Source organism: Lepidochelys kempii, chromosome 5 (assembly GCF_965140265.1).
Source record: "Lepidochelys kempii isolate rLepKem1 chromosome 5, rLepKem1.hap2, whole genome shotgun sequence".
NCBI lineage: Eukaryota > Metazoa > Chordata > Testudines > Cheloniidae > Lepidochelys > Lepidochelys kempii.
Genome location: NC_133260.1, coordinates 98,346,054 through 98,367,418, shown reverse-complemented (window position 1 = coordinate 98,367,418; position 21,365 = coordinate 98,346,054). Strand labels below are relative to the sequence as shown.

Genomic DNA, 21,365 nt, shown 5'->3' with positions numbered 1-21,365 from the left:
TCCACAGATCAAGAGGCATTTACTAAAATGACACTGCTTATTTAGCCAAAACATGGATTGTCTTTGTAACGATTAGATGGATCTTAAAGACACATTGCACGTATATTTCAAAATGCATGCAACAATGCTGGAAACTTATTAAAACGGTTATAATACTATAAATTATTGTGTTATTTAAGTGAAAACACTGTGCAATGAGATACATTCTAAATATAGTGGGTCAAATTGCATTCTCAGCTACGTGGGGGAAACCACACTGACTTCAGTAGGTTGCACCATGACCTGAGAGCAGACCATGGTGCACAGTAACTTGTTTCCATGTTAATTCTAGAGTATTACAGATGGATTGTGAAACAAGGTCTATAGTTAAGGTTGACTATGTGTTTTCATTCCAAAGGAGTCCCATATCCTTCCAGTCAGTGTTTGAAATTATGTAGGGCATGATGAAGCGCTTCAGGGCAGCCCTGCATCATCCTGCAGGAGCCCTTCCCTTGTTCTGCACACACATTGAGAGTATCCTACTGTTTTCTAGCAAAGGTTTGTGTGGGACAGAATTTCTTTGTTGTTCCAGCCCCCCTGACAATCTGCATAGTGGGGGTGCAGAGAACCGTTGAACCAAACTGTAAACCCTGTATATGATGGAAACCACTTCAAGCCAAGGGGTGCTGCAGCACGCCCAGCATTCCTAGTTCCAACACCTATGTTTGTTTTATCATTTTTTTTAATTTTTTTTGTTTTAAAAACAACACACCCCTAGGAAGTTTCACACAGACACAAAGTTAAGCTCTCAAAAGTCTGGCAACGCAAAAGTGAAGGCTGTATGTATGCATTACAATAGTGTGGGCCTATTTTTCTGCTGGTGCTGAGCTGCACCAAATTTACACCGGCAAGGAACTTGGTGCATGGTCTTTAATTACATAACCACATAGTATTTTTAGGCAAGATGGTTACCAACTTTAGTTCCCAGGAGAGCTCCACTTTGCAACCTTAATGTTCTTTTAATTTTGTGTGTGTGTGTGTGTGTGTGTATGGATTTTAAAATGTATCTGCTATAGTGTTATATATTTTGTGAAAAGGGGATTTCCAATCATAGGAAACGAGAAAAAAATTGTTTTCTGATATACCGTACTGTTTTTGTGATTACGTCACCACCCACTTGAGTGTCTTCATTGGATCCCAGTCATCCACCACATCAGATTAGCATTTCTTGGCCTTACACAACTTTGCTCCACCCTATATCTCTGATTAAATCTTTTATCATGTCTGTCTCACCATTTTCCCTCTATAAATGACACCAGACTTGATGTTCCATTTATCTCCTTCTCTCACATTTTTCTCTGTGCCTTATTCCATGCTTTTGCCTTTGCCTGGAATACCTTCCTCACCCCAGGTAACCAAACCAGCAACTGGTTCTCATTCCAATGATTTCTAATGACTAACTTCTTGCACGGTCCACACTAGAAGTGGGCTAGTATGTGACATTTAAAAACTAATCAAAACAGTAAGCTATTCTCCCCTCTGGGTATCCTGTCTTATTGGTTTCTGTCTTTTCGATTTTAAGCTCTTATATAGGACTGAGCACGTTGTTGGCAATTAACAAACATAATGAATAACAAAAAATGTACTGTGGCCAGTATAAAGCAAAGATAATTAAACTGGTTGATGCAGCAACCTTAAAACTGCTGAGATCACATCCAAAGATTATTTCATATTTGCCAGGAACTGCATTACATATGTAGCTTTAACCTTTATACAGGCAGAAAGAGCAGCACATGCCAGTTTTCCTTTTTATAGCTGGAACAACCACCCTCACGCACAGATAGGAACATTGAGATATCCTGGCACAGAAGCACACTTTAATAAAACTAGATGGAATGGATATCATTATCCATCATCAGTAACATTAAACACACAAATGACGTCACTCACACAGGAAAACATTTGATTATCTTATTTGCAAATTCACTCTCACTCTGGAATAATCCCCCGCAAGAAGTAAATATTTGAATTCCTTAGAATGTCTGGATGACAACAGAGTCAAATGTGAGCACTTTCTTCAAAGACAGCAGAGAAGTTTCAGGATTGGCAGGGATAAAATCACCACCCAATCTTATCTGCTTTTTACTCTGAATTTTGTAGTCTATTCCATATGGCACTTTCCTTCCCCTTGGTATTAGGCCACACTGATCGTCCCTAAGCTGACTGCATATGTTCTAAAACTACACAAAATGAGGATTTCATAAATGGGTAATTCTGTCTCTCTCCTTGGTGTTCAGTTACTTGTAAATCCTGCTTGAAGGTTAGTATGAGTGCCTGTACAGCCGGTATAAACAACGTCTCCCTATAAAATGCTGTGAAAGAAACCAAAGCAGTTGCTATCAAAAAGTCAACATTTACCTACAGTTACCAGCAAGGGGTGTTGGAGATACTGCAGTTATTTTCTTTTGTAACTATAAGGAAAATTTGACATCTCACATGTCACCATGGTAAATTAGGGTAAGTGTTTTTCTTTATGGTGAACATTATACCTTGGTAAACTGATTATAATAGTTTTGCATCAAATACTGTGCTCTCTTTTGTGCCTTTAAGACATAGCCTCTTTTTAAGAGTGGTGCAAAACTGGACTGGCCCAGCAGTTGCTGTGGCGGGGCCATAGACGGAACCCATATCCCTATCTTGGCACCGGAGCACCAAGCCGCCGAGTACATAAACCGCAAGGGGTACTTTTCAATAGTGCTGCAAGCTCTGGTGGATCACAAGGGACGTTTCACCAACATCAATGTGGGATGGCCAGGAAAGGTACATGATTCTTGTATCTTCAGGAACTCTGGTCTGTTTCAAAAGCTGCAGGAAGGGACTTTCTTCCCAGACCAGAAAATAACCGTTGGGGATGTTGAAATGCCTATATGTATCCTTGGGGACCCAGCCTACCCCTTAATGCCATGGCTCATGAAGCCGTACACAGGCAGCCTGGACAGTAGTCAGGAGCTGTTCAACAACAGGCTGAGCAAGTGCAGAATGATGGTAGAATGTGCATTTGGACGTTTAAAGGCACGCTGGCGCAGTTTACTGACTCACTTAAACCTCAGCGAAACCAATATTCCCACTGTTATTACTGCTTGCTGTGTGCACCACAATATCTTGAGAGTAAGGGGGAGACGTTTATGGCGGGGGGGGAGGTTGAGGCAAATCGCCTGGCTGCTGGTTACGTGCAGCCAGACACCAGGGCGGTTAGAAGAGCACAGGAGGGCGCAGTACGCATCAGAGAAGCTTTGAAAACCAGTTTCATGACTGGCCAGGCTATGGTGTGAAAGTTCTGTTTGTTTCTCCTTGATGAAACGCCCCGCCCCTTGGTTCACTCTACTTCCCTGTAAGCTAACCACCCTCCTCTCCTCCCTTCGATCACCGCTTGCAGAAGCAATAAAGTCATTGTTGCTTCACATTCATGCATTCTTTAATCATTCATCACACAAATAGGGGGATGACTACCAAGGTAGCCCAGGAGGGGTGGTGGAGGAGGGAAGGAAAATGCCACACAGCACTTTAAAAGTTTTCAACTTTAAAATTTATTGAATGCCAGCTTTCTTTTTTTTGGGCAATCCTCTGTGGCGGAGTGGCTGGTTGGCCGGTGGCCCCCTCACCGCGTTCTTGGGTGTCTGGGTGTGGAGGCTATGGAACTTGGGGAGGAGGGCGGTTGGTTACACAGGGGCTGTAGTGGCAGTCTGTGCTCCAGCTGCCTTTGCTGCAGCTCAACCATACACTGGAGCATACTGGTTTGGTCCTCCAGCAGCCTCAGCATTGAATCCTGCCTCCTCTCATCACGCTGCCGCCACATTTGAGCTTCAGCCCTGTCTTCAGCCCGCCACTTACTCTCAGGGACAGCGGTATTTAAAAAGACACATTTTATAAAACAGTGGCTACACTCTTTCAGGATAAACCTTGCTGTTAACATTACATACATAGCACATGTGCTTTCGTTACAAGGTCGCATTTTGCCTCCCCCCACCACATGGCTACCCCCTCAACCCTCCCCTTCCCCGTGGCTAACAGCGGGGGACATTTCTGTTTAGCCACAGGCAAACAGCCCGGCAGGAACGGGCTTCTCTGAGTGTCCCCTGAAGAAAAGCACTCTATTTCAACCAGGTGACCATGAATTATATCTGATTCTCCTGAGGATAACACAGAGAGATAAAGAACGGATGTTGTTTGAACGCCAACAAACATACACTGCAATGCTTTGTTGTACAATGATTCCCGAGTACGTGTTACTGGCCTGGAGTGGTAAAGTGTCCTACCATGAAGGATGCAATAAGGCTGCCCTCCCCAGAAACCTTTTGCAAAGGCTTTGGGAGTACATCCAGGAGAGCCGCGAATGCCAGGGCAAAGTAATCCTTTCACATGCTTGCTTTTAAACCATGTATAGTATTTTAAAAGGTACACTCACCAGAGGTCCCTTCTCCGCCTGCCGTGTCCAGGAAGCAGCCTTGGGTGGGTTCAGGGGGTACTGGCTCCAGGTCCAGGGTGAGAAACAATTCCTGGCTGTCAGGAAAACTGGTTTCTCCGCTTGCTTGCTGTGAGCTATCTACAACCTCATCATCATCATCTTCTTCGTCCCCAAAACCTGCTTCCGTGTTGCCTCCATCTCCATTGAAGGAGTCAAACAACACGGCTGGGGTAGTGGTGGCTGAACCCCCTAAAATGGCATGCAGCTCATCATAGAAGCGGCATGTTTGGGGCTCTGACCCGGAGCGGCCGTTCGCCTCTCTGGTTTTCTGGTAGACTTGCCTCAGCTCCTTAAGTTTCACGAGGCACTGCTTCGGGTCCCTGTTATGGCCTCTGTCCTTCATGCCCTGGGAGATTTTGACAAAGGTTTTGGCATTTCGAAAACTGGAACGGAGTTCTGATAGCACGGATTCTTCTCCCCAAACAGCGATCAGATCCCATACCTCCCGTTCGGTCCATGCTGAAGCTCTTTTGAGATTCTGGGACTCCATCATGGTCACCTCTGCTGATGAGCTCTGCATGGTCACCTGCAGCTTGCCACGCTGGCCAAACAGGAAATGAGATTCAAAAGTTTGCGGTTCTTTTCCTGTCTACCTGGCCAGTGCATCTGAGTTGAGAGTGCTGTCCAGAGCAGTCACAATGGAGCACTCTGGGATAGCTCCCAGAGGCCAATACCGTCGAATTGTGTCCACAGTACCCCAAATTCGAGCCGGCAAGGCCGATTTAAGTGCTAATCCACTTGTCAGGGGTGGAGTAAGGAAATAGATTTTAAGAGTCCTTTAAGTTGAAAAAAAGGGCTTCATCGTGTGGACGGGTGCAGGTTTACATCGATTTAACGCTGCTAAATCCGACCTAAAGTCCTAGTGTAGACTAGGGCTTAGTTGGGGATTGGTGCTGCTTTGAGCAGGGGGTTGGACTAGATGACCTCCTGAGGTTCCTTCCAACCCTGATATTCTATGATCCTGGGGGTGATTAGGGCCGCGGGAGTCTCTGGAGGAGACCGTCAGGGGACAGGGAGCAGGGGAGCTTAGATAGGGGGTGGGGTCTTGGGAGGGGTGGTTGGGGCGGGGGAAGTCTCTGGAGGATGTAGTCAGGGGACAAGGAGTGGGGGGGCTGGATGGGTCAGGGGTTCTGAGGGGTCAGTCAGGGGGCAGGAAGTTACTATTAATAACGGAAATGCTCGAGGCCAAAGCAAGTTTGATATAAAGCAGTTTCACCTATAACGCGGTAAAATTTTTTGGCTCCCGAGGATCGTGTTGTATCGGGGTAGAGGTGTATTTGTCTAGGTATCCAAAGAGATATATGCACAGCCTGCAGCCAACAGTGCCTGAACCTCAGGCTTGTCAAAAGTTGTAAAGATAATAATGTACTATATGACTTCCTAGCAATTTCACATGGTTGATCCTAAGGAGTCCATATGAAATTGTGGATGCTGTGAGGGGGCACAGATGCACAGCAGTCAGGTGGTTAACAAGAAAAAATCCTATGAAGTCATCTATCTATGTTGCCAAGAAAAGAGACAAAGTAAAAGGTAAATATTAACATAACAGTGCTGGGTGATGCTACAGTATGCCAAATTCATATCTGTCTGTGAAAGGAGTAATAGTAAAACTTACCATTTTGGGAAGTTTTGCAAATATTGGTTTAAATACTGCATTTAGCGTACTGACACAATGCTATTATTTTAGAGTCCCTTACTTATTATTGTTCCTAATGTCACTTCCTCCTTATCCTAACTTTTCACTATGTACAAACCTGTACAATGTACAAGAACACTGAAAATTGCAGTATCCAAACATCTCCGTTAGGATACATTATGACTTTGCTTATACAGGTATGAACTAAAGAAAATGGTGCAAAAAGCCCAAATCCAACCTATACGCAATGGTACATATGTTGTAACCCTGGGAGCTATTTTTTCCAGAGTATGTTGGCAGCTACGCTCCTTTGGAGTGTACACTGCATAGACACATGGGCTGTGGTGCACTGAAAACAGAACCAGCTAGTGCACAAGCCAATGTGAACGGACGCTGCAACAAAGATCAGCCTCTGGCCTGCTTGAATTGCAGTACACTCATTGCCCATGCTTACAAAAGCAGTAGCAGTTATCTTACATCATGGTGTGGTAGTTTGCTGTCAGATAGCCAGGTCTTCCATAGTAAGGTGTTTCTTTTGCCAGATGTTCACCCACAGTTGCACATGCTGTATGAGTGTTCATGTTCACCTGTAAGGACTGGATATGACTCATTGGGTTTAAGAGTTTTTGACAAGTCAAATCTTTGCATCAAGTAACTTTTTACTTAGAAATGTTATGGTGTGCATGGTAGAGCTATTGTTTTCACTGAGATCTTCAAGTAAGATGGCAAGTCTTATAATGACCATACTCTTGTCCTTTCCACTAGAACTAGAAATCAACATTTGTTGTAGATGGATTCTGACACTGTTCTACGGTTCTGAAGCTTTGTATTTCAAAATACAGACCCAGGTGGTAGCTCTACGGTGGCTGCAAGCAAAATCTTATTTGACTGGAATTCATCTTCAGTGATAAAAATATAGTAAAATCCTGATTCTCCAAATTCTCCAAGTCATTGCAGACAATCAGAAATGTGGGAAATTGGCAGCTCTGCAAGGGTTTAGCTTCAGCCTTGTGAGGTTTAGGCAATATTGAAGTCTTAAGGTCCTTGTCTGGGGATTTTATTTGCTTACTTTCACGGTCTGAGCATAGGACTGGGAGCAAGGAACTCCTGAGGTCTGATCCTGGCTTTGAGAATGATTTATTCTATTGCTTTGGGCACCCTTGCCCTTTTTATGGCTCAGTTTCACAATCTGGAAAATATAGATAATATTTCTCCATCCCACAGGTGTATTGTGAAAATTGATTAGTGTTTGCAAGGCACTCTTAAGACAAAGAGTGCTATTATCTTACTATAGTTATTTATCACACACAGATAGCATTTCACCCACAGAGGGTTTGGTGTGAAGTGGAACCTACTGCAGCTCTGCAGAAAAAGAGAAGAAGGTTTCCTGTGCGCGTCTACTATACGCTGTGGAGCACAGCTCTGCAGGACCTCCTTATGTGGGTGACAAAAGGCAGGATTATCTGCTGCATGAATCCTCTGACAGTTGGTCGCCAACTGGCAGCTGGCTACTCTGCAAAGGTTTCAAGTTCCAAAGGTTTCAATAGCAACTGAGGAGTGGTTCCTAAACTACTCTATGGATTCAAAATGAAATTCCTCATCCCCAGCTCTGCAGCAAACCTCAGCGTGCACCCATGTTACTCAAGCTGGCCTCTACAAATTGGATTTACCCCATGTTTATCCTTTGGCAAGAAAGATTTCTATCTAACTGGATATAATTGTTGCCCACTGTAAAATAGTGGGCAGATATGCCAGCCAGGGAAGGTAAAATAACTCCCCCCCCCACAATAAATAAACCAGTTCAATCCAAGGTTCTTTCCTCAGGGCTGGCTTTTATCATCAAAAAAAGACTCAAACAACATCAAAACAACTTAAAACACCTGAACCTGGCAACCAGGTCTCAGTAAGTTGGGAGGGGAAGAGCACACTCTTCTCTACAGGTAACCTTTTCTATGTCCTATAATTCCTGCCATGGAGATACTTCTCACTAAGAGCCATCATATTCCCCCACAGTGCGCTCACTACTCAGGCTACCCATTATATTGTTCCAAAGGTGGTCACCTGACTCCCTGGTCATGTGCCCTCAAGACTTGCAGTCCCTCTTGGGAAACTACATTTCCCAGAATGCCTGCTCTTATGAGGCCCAAGGGCCGTAATAGGAGCACTGTACCCAGTTACACTAACATTAAATCAAAAATTTAAAACACAATATTGAAAAATAGCTGGTATCCACTCATGTACACTTACCAACTGTGATAACTGCTCCAAGTTTATAGTCCTGTACTAGAGTTGCCAACTTTCTACTCGCACAAAACCGAACACACTTGCTCTGCCCTCTGCCCCGCCCCTCCTCCGAGGCCCCGCCCCCCAATCACTCCATGCCCTCCTTCTGTCGCTCACTCTCCCCACTCTCACTCATTTTCAGCGGGCTGGCTCAGGGGGTAAGGGTGCACGAGGGGGTGAGGGCTCCGACTACAGGCTCTGGGGTCGGGCCAGGGATGAGGGGTTTGGAGATGCAGGAGGGGGCTCTGGGCTGGGAGTGATGGGTTTGCAGGGTGGGAGGGGGATCAGGGCTGGACCAGGGGGTTGGGGTGTGGGAAGGGGCCAGGCTCCGGGCAGCGCTTACCTCAAGCAGCTCCTGGAAGTAGTGGCATGTCCCCGCTCTGGCTCCTATGTGGAGGCATGGCCTGGCAGCTCTGTATGATGCCTCATTCGCAGGCACCTCCCCTGCAGCTCCCATTGACCATGGTTCCCGGACAATGGGAGCTGTAGAGCTGGCGCTTGGGGTGGGGGCAGCATGCGGAGCTGCTCCTACACATAGGAGCTGGAGGGCTGACATGCCACTGTTTTTGGGAGCTGCAGGGAGCCTGCCTTAGCTCCACTGCACCACTGACTGGACTTTTAACGTTCCGGAGAGCTGTGCTGACCAGAGCCACCAGGGTCCCTTTTTGACTAGGCATTCTGTTCGAAAACCGGACACCTGGCCACCCTATCCTGTACATCTGTGGTTGTTTGATGGGGTATGAATGGAAAATCCCACCAATTCAGCTAAACCTAAAGAGTTCTATGGACCATCAAAAACCAGTCAATTAAACCGGAAACACTATTAAAGGGAATCTGCAGGGTCTGATTCTGCCCCACTTATTTTGTGCTAGATCCACAAAGTGACTTAAGTATTGCAATGCTGAGTATTGCTTCTCTTTTAGGCATCTTGCCACCCAGTGAAAGCCACAGCCCCAAGTTAGGCGCCTAGGCCCTATACAATGCATAGCAAGAATTAGGCACCTAAGATTGGGACCCACAAAAGCCAGCATGCTGCAAGGGGAGCCATCGAAGCTAGTCAATCAGAAATGCTGAGGAGATGGCTATAATATAAACCCTGCCCCTCTCTGAGAGTTAGGTGCCTAAATTCTGGGATTCTCAGCCATGAACTCTCTGCTGGAGTTAGGAGTCTAAGCCATGTTTTGCAAGAAATGCCAGGGAGGCACGCAGGTGAGGAAAAAGGCCTTTCTTATACATTTTAGCACTCACCCAGGACATTGGAGACTTTGGTTGAATTCTCCTCTCTGTCAGGTGTGGAGAATGGGGTTTGAATACAGGTCTCTTGCCAACCAGGGGAGTACTCCAATCACTGGGCCTTAGAGTCATTCCCACTCTCACACTGGCCCAGCGCATATTTAATTATTCATACACATTGGAACAGCTGCAGTAGGAGACACAGAGAGACCTGCAGACTAGAACATCTCATAATCAGCTAACCAGGGCCTCACTTGAGAGGTGGGGGAAAAAAAAAAGTTCAAATCCCTGCTCCACATCAGGCAAAGGAGGACACTGAACCCTACATTCCACTTCCAGGAGAGTGCTCTAGCCACACGCTAAAGGCTGAGATGGAGGAGTCCTCCTCATTCTCCCTCTGCCCCGGGGCTGTTTTGTGTGGCAATGCCTACTGGATCAGATGAAATAGGCAGGGGAATGCCTAGTCTGAGGATCTTGCTGGGGTTGAGGCATAAAATAGGTGCCCAAGTGCCTTAGAACGAGCTGGCTGTGCGCATCCTCACTGGCAGAAACATACCTCCTGTAAGGTGGAAATTCAGGATCCTAGGGATTTTAGGTACCTACAGGGTTAGGTGGCAGCTGAGTAGGGATTTGACCCTTTTTTAAAAATTTGAAACCATTTTATTATTTCCTCTTTGCTTCTAGCTGTAATGATTAAAATACATTTTATATTTGTTTCTCTTTTCCTTTATTTACCGTAAGTGATTTAACTTTCCACACACCATGTTTTTCCCTCAGACACTGTGAAGAGCAGCGGTGGCAAGAGAAATATTGTTTTTTCTGCTACCTCATGTAATTTAACTACCTGATAAGTAACTAATTGTGCTTTGATACCTGGCTGTTGGAGCGCCATAGGACCTGCTCTTTTCAGAAGCATCACAACAGAAATAATTTGTTAAACAATCATTGTCTAATTCTTTAGTGTAACAAAGTAAAATATTTACCAGTACATGTGAGCCAATCTTACATACCTAAAATACTCACGAATGTCATCGGCACATCTCTTAAGGAGTTTTGGGTATAGAAGGAATTCAGGATCATGCCCCAATTCAGGATCCAAACTCTCTTTAACAATTTAAAAATTAATCCATCCAAATTAAGAACATAAGAATGGCCATACTGGGTCAGACCAAAAGTCCATCTAGCCCAGTATCCTGTCTTCCAACAGTCACCAATTCCAGGTGCCCCAGAGGGAATGAACAGAACAGACAATCAAGTGATCCATCCCTGGTCACCCATTCCCAGCTTCTGGCAATTGACTCTTGAGTGTGTTAAATATCTCTTTAGAATGCTTAGTTCATGCTTTATGAGAAGGGTACAGACTATGATCTGGGAATACTTATATCATCATAGAAATACCTCTGGATTAAATGGATCTAATTTATTTAGGGCCACATTGCTCCTGGTTGTAGAAAAACCTGTGAAAGGGGCCCATGGTGTGAGGAAAAGTCCATGAGGGTCCCCTGGAGAGTTTTCCCTAGATCATTCTAAGGAGGGCAGAGGGTTGCAGTTTTCCCATGTTGTACAGGGAGATGGTCCAGTCCTTAGAATCTACAAATATTTGAGAATCTGCTGGAGTCCAAGGAGAGTGAAGATTGAAAAGTTTGTACAACTGCACTGGTTCTGGCCCCCCAGGCCTTTCTGTTGGTCCCTGAAGCTTAACTTCAGTGATGCCACACTACCTGGGCTTTGCCATCAGCTGGTTCTCCTGGAAGCCGCATAAAGGGTCGGGGAGGGGAGGGTGCTAGGAAAGTCAGTCCAGCCTTAGACAATATTAGCTTGTCAGAGAATTAGTCATGGGTTGGTAGTGTGGTATTAGGATGATGTATTTGTAACCTTGTGTATGCTTCCCACCCCCTGCCCTATCCTGGTCCCCTCATCCCAGCTCACCATCTCATTTTATGTGGTCTCCTGGCCCATAGACAGTCCTCAGTGAGATTTTGGAAAAGGAGGAAAGTGCTATGTAGGGCAGAGGTGAAACTGGTTCCCTCTACACGTACAGCTGTGAATCATGATTGGAACCATAATTATTTACATATTCAATGATCTTTTCATATGCTGGATTTGACCCTTTGTTCAATCCCTGAGTACATGATAATGCACATGAAACTCTGAATTAGTTGAAAGCTGTATACCTTCACATATAGGGAAATACCTTCCTCATGGCAAAGTCTCTGATGAGGCTCTTGTGCATTAGTTATTTCAGCAAAAAGATGAAACACTCAAGAAACATATTCCTATTAATACACTTTTTAGATGGCAATGTAAAAACATCTGATATGACAACTATTCTGTGGTTACCTACAGAATCTCTCCTATTAGTGAAAGTTTTTTCTAAGTGAGTTTATGCTGGCTAAGAAAGAAAGCAGTGGGGAATGGGGAGGAATATTCCAGTTTATGCTTTTCAGATCTTCAATAACTTGGGGCATCACCTTGTCCTCATTCCTTTTTGTTTGTAGTTTAATTCAGCAGTTGAAAATGCATCATTGCAGTTCCTAAAGTATCTTTCCTGGATTAAGCCCTTTATACTCTGAGACAGGAATAGCCCAAGTGAGCTATCACATAGCAGAACTATACTGCACTTGCACAGGTTTAACGGCTTGTTAAATATTTACAAAATGAGGTCCCAAACCTGAAGTCTTTATTCATGAAAAATAGGTACCAAAAGCAATTTGGGGTCTCCCTGAAAATGGGGTGCAGAGTTGGGTCCAAAAGAGCTGACCTTGAGTGGCACTGAGCTCTCCAGATTATACCCTAATGTTTGAAAAGAAGTCAAGTTTTGACTCTAGTGAGAAGTTAAAATTCAATGCCATGCATATTTGTATTTTGGAAAAAACTGAAGTTTAGCTCACGAAGTCGCAACAAGAACACTTTCTTGATTGTTTTACTTGGGAACTTTTCTAGACAGCAGTAACATACTATGTGGCATTTTGCTGTATGTCCAGAATCTGAGATAGCCACGGCCAGCAAAAGCTACAATTGTTACAGAAGTTTCTCAGTTTCTCTTTATTGCTGTATTTCACTTTGCTCTACCAAACACTACCTGAAAGTCTGAGATTGCAGAAACTTTGCTGTTTGTTCAAAGTTCAGTCTCTCTTGCAACTCTCTGTGTACTGTGGTATGAAACACATAAAGTGTCTTTTTAAGGCAGGAATACAAGTCTGATTTTAGGGTTAGCCTAGAGGATCCATTTCATGCTTACCTTATCTGTGTTTTTAAATGCATATGGAAAGAATTTGCTATTGTACAAGGTTCCTGATAATACTGACTAATTAGCAATGGTGGACTTTAGCTGTTTTATTGATAGTTACTTGCTTAGCAAGACAAACAGGTTTATTATCTGTAGGAACATATGTCAAATGCAGGAGGACCCTTGCTTTAATTTTATTAAAAAACAAAACAAAACAAAAAACCTTCCTCCAGACCAACATCATTGGCATAATTCTTAAAATCTGTTTGTAAATATCCCAGTTTATTTAAAAATTAGACTAATTGTTAACATATTCTACAATTATCTTTTATTTTCTTGCTGCTGTTCATTGCAATGATGTAAATGTTTCCTTCTCTGGCTCATTTACACTTTCCAGGATACTTATGACCACAGGTCTTAGCTTCTGAAAAAAATATGGACAGCACACCAAAAAATAGTAGTATAAAACTTACCAACTCCTTGGAAGAGTTTCTCAAGACAGAAGAGATCAGAGAATGTTCCCAGAAATTACACTATAAGAATTAAATCTAGGTAAACATTTGTAAATACACAATTGAGTAGTGAGACGAGGTGGGTGAGGTAATATGTTTTATGGGACCAACTTCTGTTGGTGAAAGAGACAAGCTTTCAAGCTTACACACAGCTCTTCAGAAAAGATATTATCTCACCCACCTTGTCTCTCTAATATCCTGGGACCGACATGGCTACAACACTGCAAACAATAATTGAGTTAGTGTTATTTCTTTGGTTTGAACAAAACTACTTATGGTAAGTACATATATAGTCTTATATGAATGCCTAAGGCAAGTTAATAAACATGCATACTAACCTTAGTATACTTAATTTTCAGATCACTGAGTGGTGCAGGCATCGCTGGAGCAGAGTTGCTATCTGGGATTTGTTTTTTCGTATTTTCAGTTGACATGTTTAGTTAGCTCCTGAAACACAGGTGAAATGAGGAATCAGAGAAGCTGAGTGATTTTGTCCTGACTGAGCATTTAGCTTTATTTGTGCTATTTTGTCTGAACTGGCTATGGTATATTTGCATACAAGACTATGATTGGATGAAAGATTTCACTGCAAAAAGAAAATGACACTACTTATTTCTAACACCAAGGGCACTAGTGTTTTCACTTAGGTTGAAATCTGTATGATGCAAATTCTTCAGAAATAAACTGTATTGAAAGACATTATGAAAGTTTGCAAATATTAGAACATTGCTTGTAATCTTTCTTAGATCAGGCAGGTCCAGAAATTCGAATCTGGGCTCTTCAGCTTTGGAGGTAGAGACAAATTTGTTAGTTCTGGGTGCAGGCAAAGCCTTTTGCACGAGAGAGCCAGGCAGAATAACTTCCAGAGCTGTAAAGTACTCAACTGTGATTTTAATACGCTTGGAACAAAATCACAATTCCTGTCGACAACACTTATTGTCAGAGAACATGTGGAATGAGGACTAATGTATTAATATAAGGTCCTCATATCCTTACCAATACCAAGTAATTTAAGGGAGGGACAAAATGATGGACCTGCCTGATCCAAGAAAGAAAATTTGGAGATAAAAACAAAAAATTGCCTATTCCTTTTCGGAGGCAGCTCCACAAATTGTGAGTAACATTTTTTCAGCAGTGCCCACTAGAAAGGGTACCTGAATTTATTCAAATAACAATGTGCAATTCATTATGAAAAGCGGACTGCTGAAGTACTGTTTCATCCAGTGCCCCCCCTCTGCTGAAGGAGGTGCCCACTGATGCTTGTGTATGTCTAGTTTCTATTACTTAGTGTGGAGCAAAGGTGTTTACTTCACACTTCTCTTCATAGAAAGCATGAAACTTCTGTGCCCATGAGGATGCCATCACTCTTGAAGAATGAGCATTGAGTTTTTGAGGAGACACTATTCTGTTCATTTTCTAAGCTTCCGATATGCCTCCTGGACCTGATCCAAAGCATACTGAAGTCAATGGAAAGTCTCATTGATTTCAGTGAGCTGTGATCAGGACTCATCTGAGCTGTCTTGCAATGAAGAAGGTAGAGGCTTTGTTGCCTCTCACTGATCGATGATACAGGCCATATAATTAAGCTGATCTTCTGATCCATTTGGTTCTTTCTGTATATATCTTAGCAGCCGCACTGACTTCTAATATGTGCCACAATTTCTCCTTGTGGAGCTTTGGCTTTGGACAAAAGAAGGTAACATGATCTTCTGGCTTTAAGAAAGACCCAATTAATTTTTGAAATGAAAGTCAGTTCTATCCTCAGAGCTACCTTATCCTGGCGAAAAGGGCAGAACGGGTTGCAGAGGTAAAGGAACACTCCTCAGCTAATTTGAATAGGTGGCTAGCGAGGGCATTCAAAACTAAATGTAGGTCCCAGAGGAGGGATTATTAAAGTATCTGCTTTTAAAAAAATCTCTTCAGATAGGGGGAGAAAATAATCTGTTTATTTGATGTAGGCAGGAGAGAGATTGCTTCTCCTTTATTATTGCTCCTGGGTCTTGTTGTGTTTTGCTGGTTTATTCCAGAGTGGAGCTAAAGTGAGGCATCATCAGCAAATGCCAATTAGCCACATACCCATACGAACACAGTGCTTCAGTGCTCACTGCTGCGGCACTATGATTTTTTACACTGCTAATCTGGGTGCTCCCCAGCTGTATTGCAACTCTGGCCCCTCCACGTCCCTGAAGGAAGTGAGCCCTCCCCATTCAAGATCTATAAGGGAAAGATTAGCCACTAGGAAGCACTGTACAATAATTTGCGTTGAAGACCGGGTATATGCAATCTGTTTTCCTCTATAGTGCCTCTTCATGTCTTGATATGCACTTGAATTAGAGACACTTCAGGCCTTTTACTGCTTGCTACCACTTTCATTTGGGAAGCAGTTTTCACTACCACTTTCACTTGGGGAGCATGGTTTTCAATAGCACAACAAATATAGACTTTGCAAAGTCACGTCCATACTTTGTAATAACTTTTCTGTGATTTGGTTATCAGTTTTTCTGAAAATAATTCAGTCTCTAGTTAGCCAATCTGTTAAGTGCTCAAATTCACATGATTTAGCTTTATCACTCAGGTCTGCAACACAATGATCGATGGCCTTACTTGGTTTTTATGAGAAATATGCCGTTCCCAAATGACATTTTCCTGAATCACATTCTCATCTCCATGGCACATATCCCACTCCCTATATGTTATGAGAGTGAAAAATCTCATCAGATATTATTTAGAGATCCTGAAAAGACTCTGGAAATCCTTGCTTCCTTTTCCATGCCATTTATTCTCTTTTCCACACACAGTGTACTCTCCCTTCCAAACTGTTCCCTGACCAGATGCAAGGAATTTGGGTTTTTTCTTTCAATCTCGGATTGAGTTAAGCTACCTTCACTACAAGACGTGCACTGACTCCTTCCTCCCCACCATCCTTGGACCTTTTTGACAATGTGCAGTCCAGTAAAAAGGATTACCTGCTTTCCTGATCCCCAGACTTCTCATATTATTTGATCCTGTCTGCTGAAACTTTTTGCCTTACATTACTATTATTGTCAATAATACCTTTAATTTCCCCAACTTTCTACTTTCTATGACTGCCTGCCTCTTCAAAATTTCTCCTTTCTACCTGACATTCTAACTACAGCCCTTTCTCAACAAAATACCTCATTAGGTAGCTTTCTGTGAGCTGTCTAGTCACCTATCATTCAGCAACATCCTTGACCATTTTTAACCTGAGGTTCACTCAGGCCTTAGCACAGAAATTGCTTCTTTTCATGCTCTCCTCCTGCTTTTGCTTTTCGCCATAATCAATTCTTTCCCCCTTCTCATTCTTTTTTAAGTCTGTGAAGTCTTTGACACAGCAGACCACAACATTGTCCTGGACCTCCTCCATAACTAGGCAGGCAAATCTCACCACATACACATTTGTCAAAAGGTTCTTTCCTCATATCAGGGGAGGATTCCTTCTGTGTGGAAAGATTGCTCTTCTATATCAATGTCCAATGTTCAGTCCTTAACGAATTGCTCTTTTCTATCTACCTTCTCCATCTCAATCATCATCTTATCTTTACCTCAAACCTCAATTAAAATAGAACATCTGGACATATTGTTTGACATCATTAGTGACTCTTCCCTGTTCAACTCTCTCTGCATGGAGGAGTCAAGTAAACTTGAAAGTTCATGACAATTTTCTTCGGCAAAACATTTTGAAGATGGAACCAAGTGTGTCATCCTCAAATCTAATTCTATCTCCCTTATTGATTCAGACATCCAATCTGTCCTCCTGGTCTGCATCTTTGGTGCCTTCCTGGGATCTCACCCATACCTCCAAGGTTTGGAAATTTTCCTCTTCCTTTCACAACCGTATTGCCCAGGTGCCTCTCTACTTCATCTTACACTGTTATCTCACCACTGCTGGTGTGAGAGGCAGATCCTCAATTTACAAGAGATTTCCTGTAACTAGATTCTCCATCTGGGGGACTAACTTGAAGGGGAAAGGAGTCCAGGAGAGCTGGCTGTATTTCAAGGAATCCCTGTTGAGGTTACAGGGACAAACCATCCCGATGAGTCGAAAGAATAGTAAATATGGCAGGCGACCAGCTTGGCTTAATGGTGAAATCCTAGCGGATCTTAAACATAAAAAAGAAGCTTACAAGAAGTGGAAGGTTGGACATATGACCAGGGAAGACTATAAAAATATTGCTCGGGCATGTAGGAATGATATCAGGAGGGCCAAATCGCACCTGGAGCTGCAGCTAGCCAGAGATGTCAAGAGTAACAAGAAGGGTTTCTTCAGGTATGTTGGCAACAAGAAGAAAGCCAAGGAAAGTGTGGGCCCCTTACTGAATGAGGGAGGCAACCTAGTGACAGAGGATGTGGAAAAAGCTAATGTACTCAATGCTTTTTTTGCCTCTGTTTTCACTAACAAGGTCAGCTCCCAGACTGCTGCGCTGGGCATCACAAAATGGGGAAGAGATGGCCAGCCCTCTGTGGAGATAGAGGTGGTTAGGGACTATTTAGAAAAGCTGGACATGCACAAGTCCATGGGGCCGGACGAATTGCATCCGAGAGTGCTGAAGGAATTGGCGGCTGTGATTGCAGAGCCATTGGCCATTATCTTTGAAAACTCGTGGCGAACTGGGGAAGTCCCGGATGACTGGAAAAAGGCTAATGTAGTGCCAATCTTTAAAAAAGGGAAGAAGGAGGATCCTGGGAACTACAGGCCAGTCAGGCTCACCTCAGTCCCTGGAAAAATCATGGAGCAGGTCCTCAAAGAATCAATCCTGAAGCACTTGCATGAGAGGAAAGTGATCAGGAACAGCCAGCATGGATTCACCAAGGGAAGGTCATGCCTGACTAATCTAATCGCCTTTTATGATGAGATTACTGGTTCTGTGGATGAAGGGAAAGCAGTGGATGTATTGTTTCTTGACTTTAGCAAAGCTTTTGACACGGTCTCCCACAGTATTCTTGTCAGCAAGTTAAGGAAGTATGGGCTGGATGAATGCACTATAAGGTGGGTAGAAAGCTGGCTAGATTGTCGGGCTCAACGGGTAGTGATCAATGGCTCCATGTCTAGTTGGCAGCCGGTATCAAGTGGAGTGCCCCAAGGGTCGGTCCTGGGGCTGGTTTTGTTCAATATCTTCATAAATGATCTGGAGGATGGTGTGGATTGCACTCTCAGCAAATTTGCGGATGATACTAAACTGGGAGGAGTGGTAGATACGCTGGAGGGGAGGGATAGGATACAGAAGGACCTAGACAAATTGGAGGATTGGGCCAAAAGAAATCTGATGAGGTTCAATAAGGATAAGTGCAGGGTCCTGCACTTAGGACGGAAGAACCCAATGCACAGCTACAGACTAGGGACCGAATGGCTAGGCAGCAGTTCTGCGGAAAAGGACCTAGGGGTGACAGTGGACAAGAAGCTGGATATGAGTCAGCAGTGTGCCCTTGTTGCCAAGAAGGCCAATGGCATTTTGGGATGTATAAGTAGGGGCATAGCGAGCAGATCGAGGGACGTGATCGTTCCCCTCTATTCGACATTGGTGAGGCCTCATCTGGAGTACTGTGTCCAGTTTTGGGCCCCACACTTCAAGAAGGATGTGGATAAATTGGAGAGAGTCCAGCGAAGGGCAACAAAAATGATTAGGGGTCTGGAACACATGACTTATGAGGAGAGGCTGAGGGAGCTGGGATTGTTTAGCCTGCAGAAGAGAAGAATGAGGGGGGATTTGATAGCTGCTTTCAGCTACCTGAAAGGGGGTTCCAAAGAGGATGGCTCTAGACTGTTCTCAATGGTAGCAGATGACAGAACGAGGAGTAATGGTCTCAAGTTGCAGTGGGGGAGGTTTAGATTGGATATTAGGAAAAACTTTTTCACTAAGAGGGTGGTGAAACACTGGAATGCGTTACCTAGGGAGGTGGTAGAATCTCCTTCCTTAGAGGTTTTTAAGGTCAGGCTTGACAAAGCCCTGGCTGGGATGATTTAACTGGGAATTGGTCCTGCTTCGAGCAGGGGGTTGGACTAGATGACCTTCTGGGGTCCCTTCCAACCCTGATATTCTATGATTCTATGATCTATTTTCAAATGCTATCTGATAGTACAACTTTTCTCCCTGGCCTAAGCCTGTTGATTTCTTTTTTCTTCTAGTGCTAGCTTTAAAAAAAAAAACTTTTCAATTATGTTATAAAACTTTTTAATGTGTTTTGAGACACTGTTTATGTGCAAGAAGCTGTACAGCATGAATTGTATTGTAATGCATTACACTGGTTTCTTCACAAAGATTAAAAACAAGAAAAACCAAACAAACAAACAGAGAGCCACCAACAGGGAATTTCACAGCACCCAGTTACATACCTCAGGTATAGTAACATTGGGAGACATCACCAAGGTTGTAAGCACTCAGCCTTTAGTTATATGTATTGCAACACAAGCTTGGCATTGAGCTGTTTGCCAACAGCCTCATGCCTCATAGAATCAATAAAAATTAGTCACTTGATATATCTCATTGCATAACAAGCAGCACAGAGTTTGATGTCAAGTTTTTTAGTAAACATGCTTTGTGATTTTCTACCAATGCAATTACTGTGCTGTGGGTGTAGACTGGAATAAACCTGTCACCAACTAAGATTAAGGGGTCTACTTTTTTTTTTTTTTACGTTGGTTTCCTTCAGTGCTCCTCAGAGGTTACATATAATTTGGAAGCTATATAATGTACATAGTATTTCCCCTTCAGCTATCAATAATACAGAAGCATGAGCCTTCCAACTACTTCATAAATGGATAAAAAGAAAAACCCATTCTGAATCTTTCATGGAAGTAGACATGAATTCCGCATTTTTGAGAATACATTCAAATTCAAATTGTTTGTTCTTGTCTGATTCTCTCCAGCCCCATCTATTCAAGTTGCCAAAACTTTCCTCCAGCCCAAACACCTCCATCCTGATCCCTTCCAAGCTTTCTTCTCCCACCCTGGGTAAAATGTTCCAGAAAAACTATCTAAATGTCAGATTACAAATGCAAGAACTTCAGTTCTGGTAACCTTATTCAAGGTGTATGCAAGGCAAAGGTATAATCCTTTATGGAGATCCACAATCTCAAATGTGGATAATATAGATCAGAAGATGAGTGTATTTTAGAAGATGGCATAAAGGACTTGGCCAGAAATTCATATTGTGAATCTGATACCTATGGGGACAGCATGTAAAATACGTATCTTATTTTATAGGATTACATTACACCTGTCAAGGTTCCTCCCCCACTCTGAACTCTAGGGTACAGATGTGGGGACCTGCATGAAAAACCTCCTAAGTTTATCTTTACCAGCTTAGGTCAAAACTTCCCCAAGGTACAAAATATTCCACCCGTTGTCCTTGGATTGGCCGCTACCACCACCAAACTAATACTGGTTACTGGGGAAGAGCTGTTTGGACGCGTCTTTCCCCACAAAATACTTCCCAAAACCTTGCACCCCACTTCCTGAACAAGGTTTGGTAAAAAGCCTCACCAATTTGCCTAGGTGTCTACAGACCCAGACCCTTGGATCTTAAAAACAATGAACAATCCTCCCAACACTTGCACCCCCCCTTTCCTGGGAAATGTTGGATAAAAAGCCCCACCAATTTGCATAGGTGACCACAGACCCAAACCCTTGGATCTGAGAACAATGAAAAAAGCATTCAGTTTTCTTACAAGAAGACTTTTAATAAAAATAGAAGTAAATAGAAATAAAGAAATCCCCCCTGTAAAATCAGGATGGTAGATAGCTTACAGGGTAATTAGATTCAAAAACATAGAGAACCCCTCTAGGCAAAACCTTAAGTTACAAAAAAGATACACAGACAGAATTAGTTATTCTATTCAGCACAATTCTTTTCTCAGCCATTTAAAGAAATCATAATCTAACACATGCCTAGCTAGATTACTTACTAAAAGTTCTAAGACTCCATTCCTGGTCTATCCCCGGCAGAAAA

At 43.2% G+C, this 21,365-nt stretch overlaps 1 protein-coding gene across 1 annotated transcript in view; it reads right to left on the bottom strand.

Moving 5' to 3' along the window:
- Positions 1-13,900, bottom strand: part of ALDH1A1 (aldehyde dehydrogenase 1 family member A1) — a 52,394-nt gene extending 38,494 nt beyond the window's left edge. The window contains exon 1 of the mRNA XM_073345141.1: positions 13,736-13,900. Within this exon, the coding sequence (XP_073201242.1) occupies positions 13,736-13,831 (96 nt within the window). The 5' untranslated portion in view covers positions 13,832-13,900. The remainder of the gene's footprint in view (positions 1-13,735) is intronic.
- Positions 13,901-21,365: the final 7,465 nt, after the last annotated feature.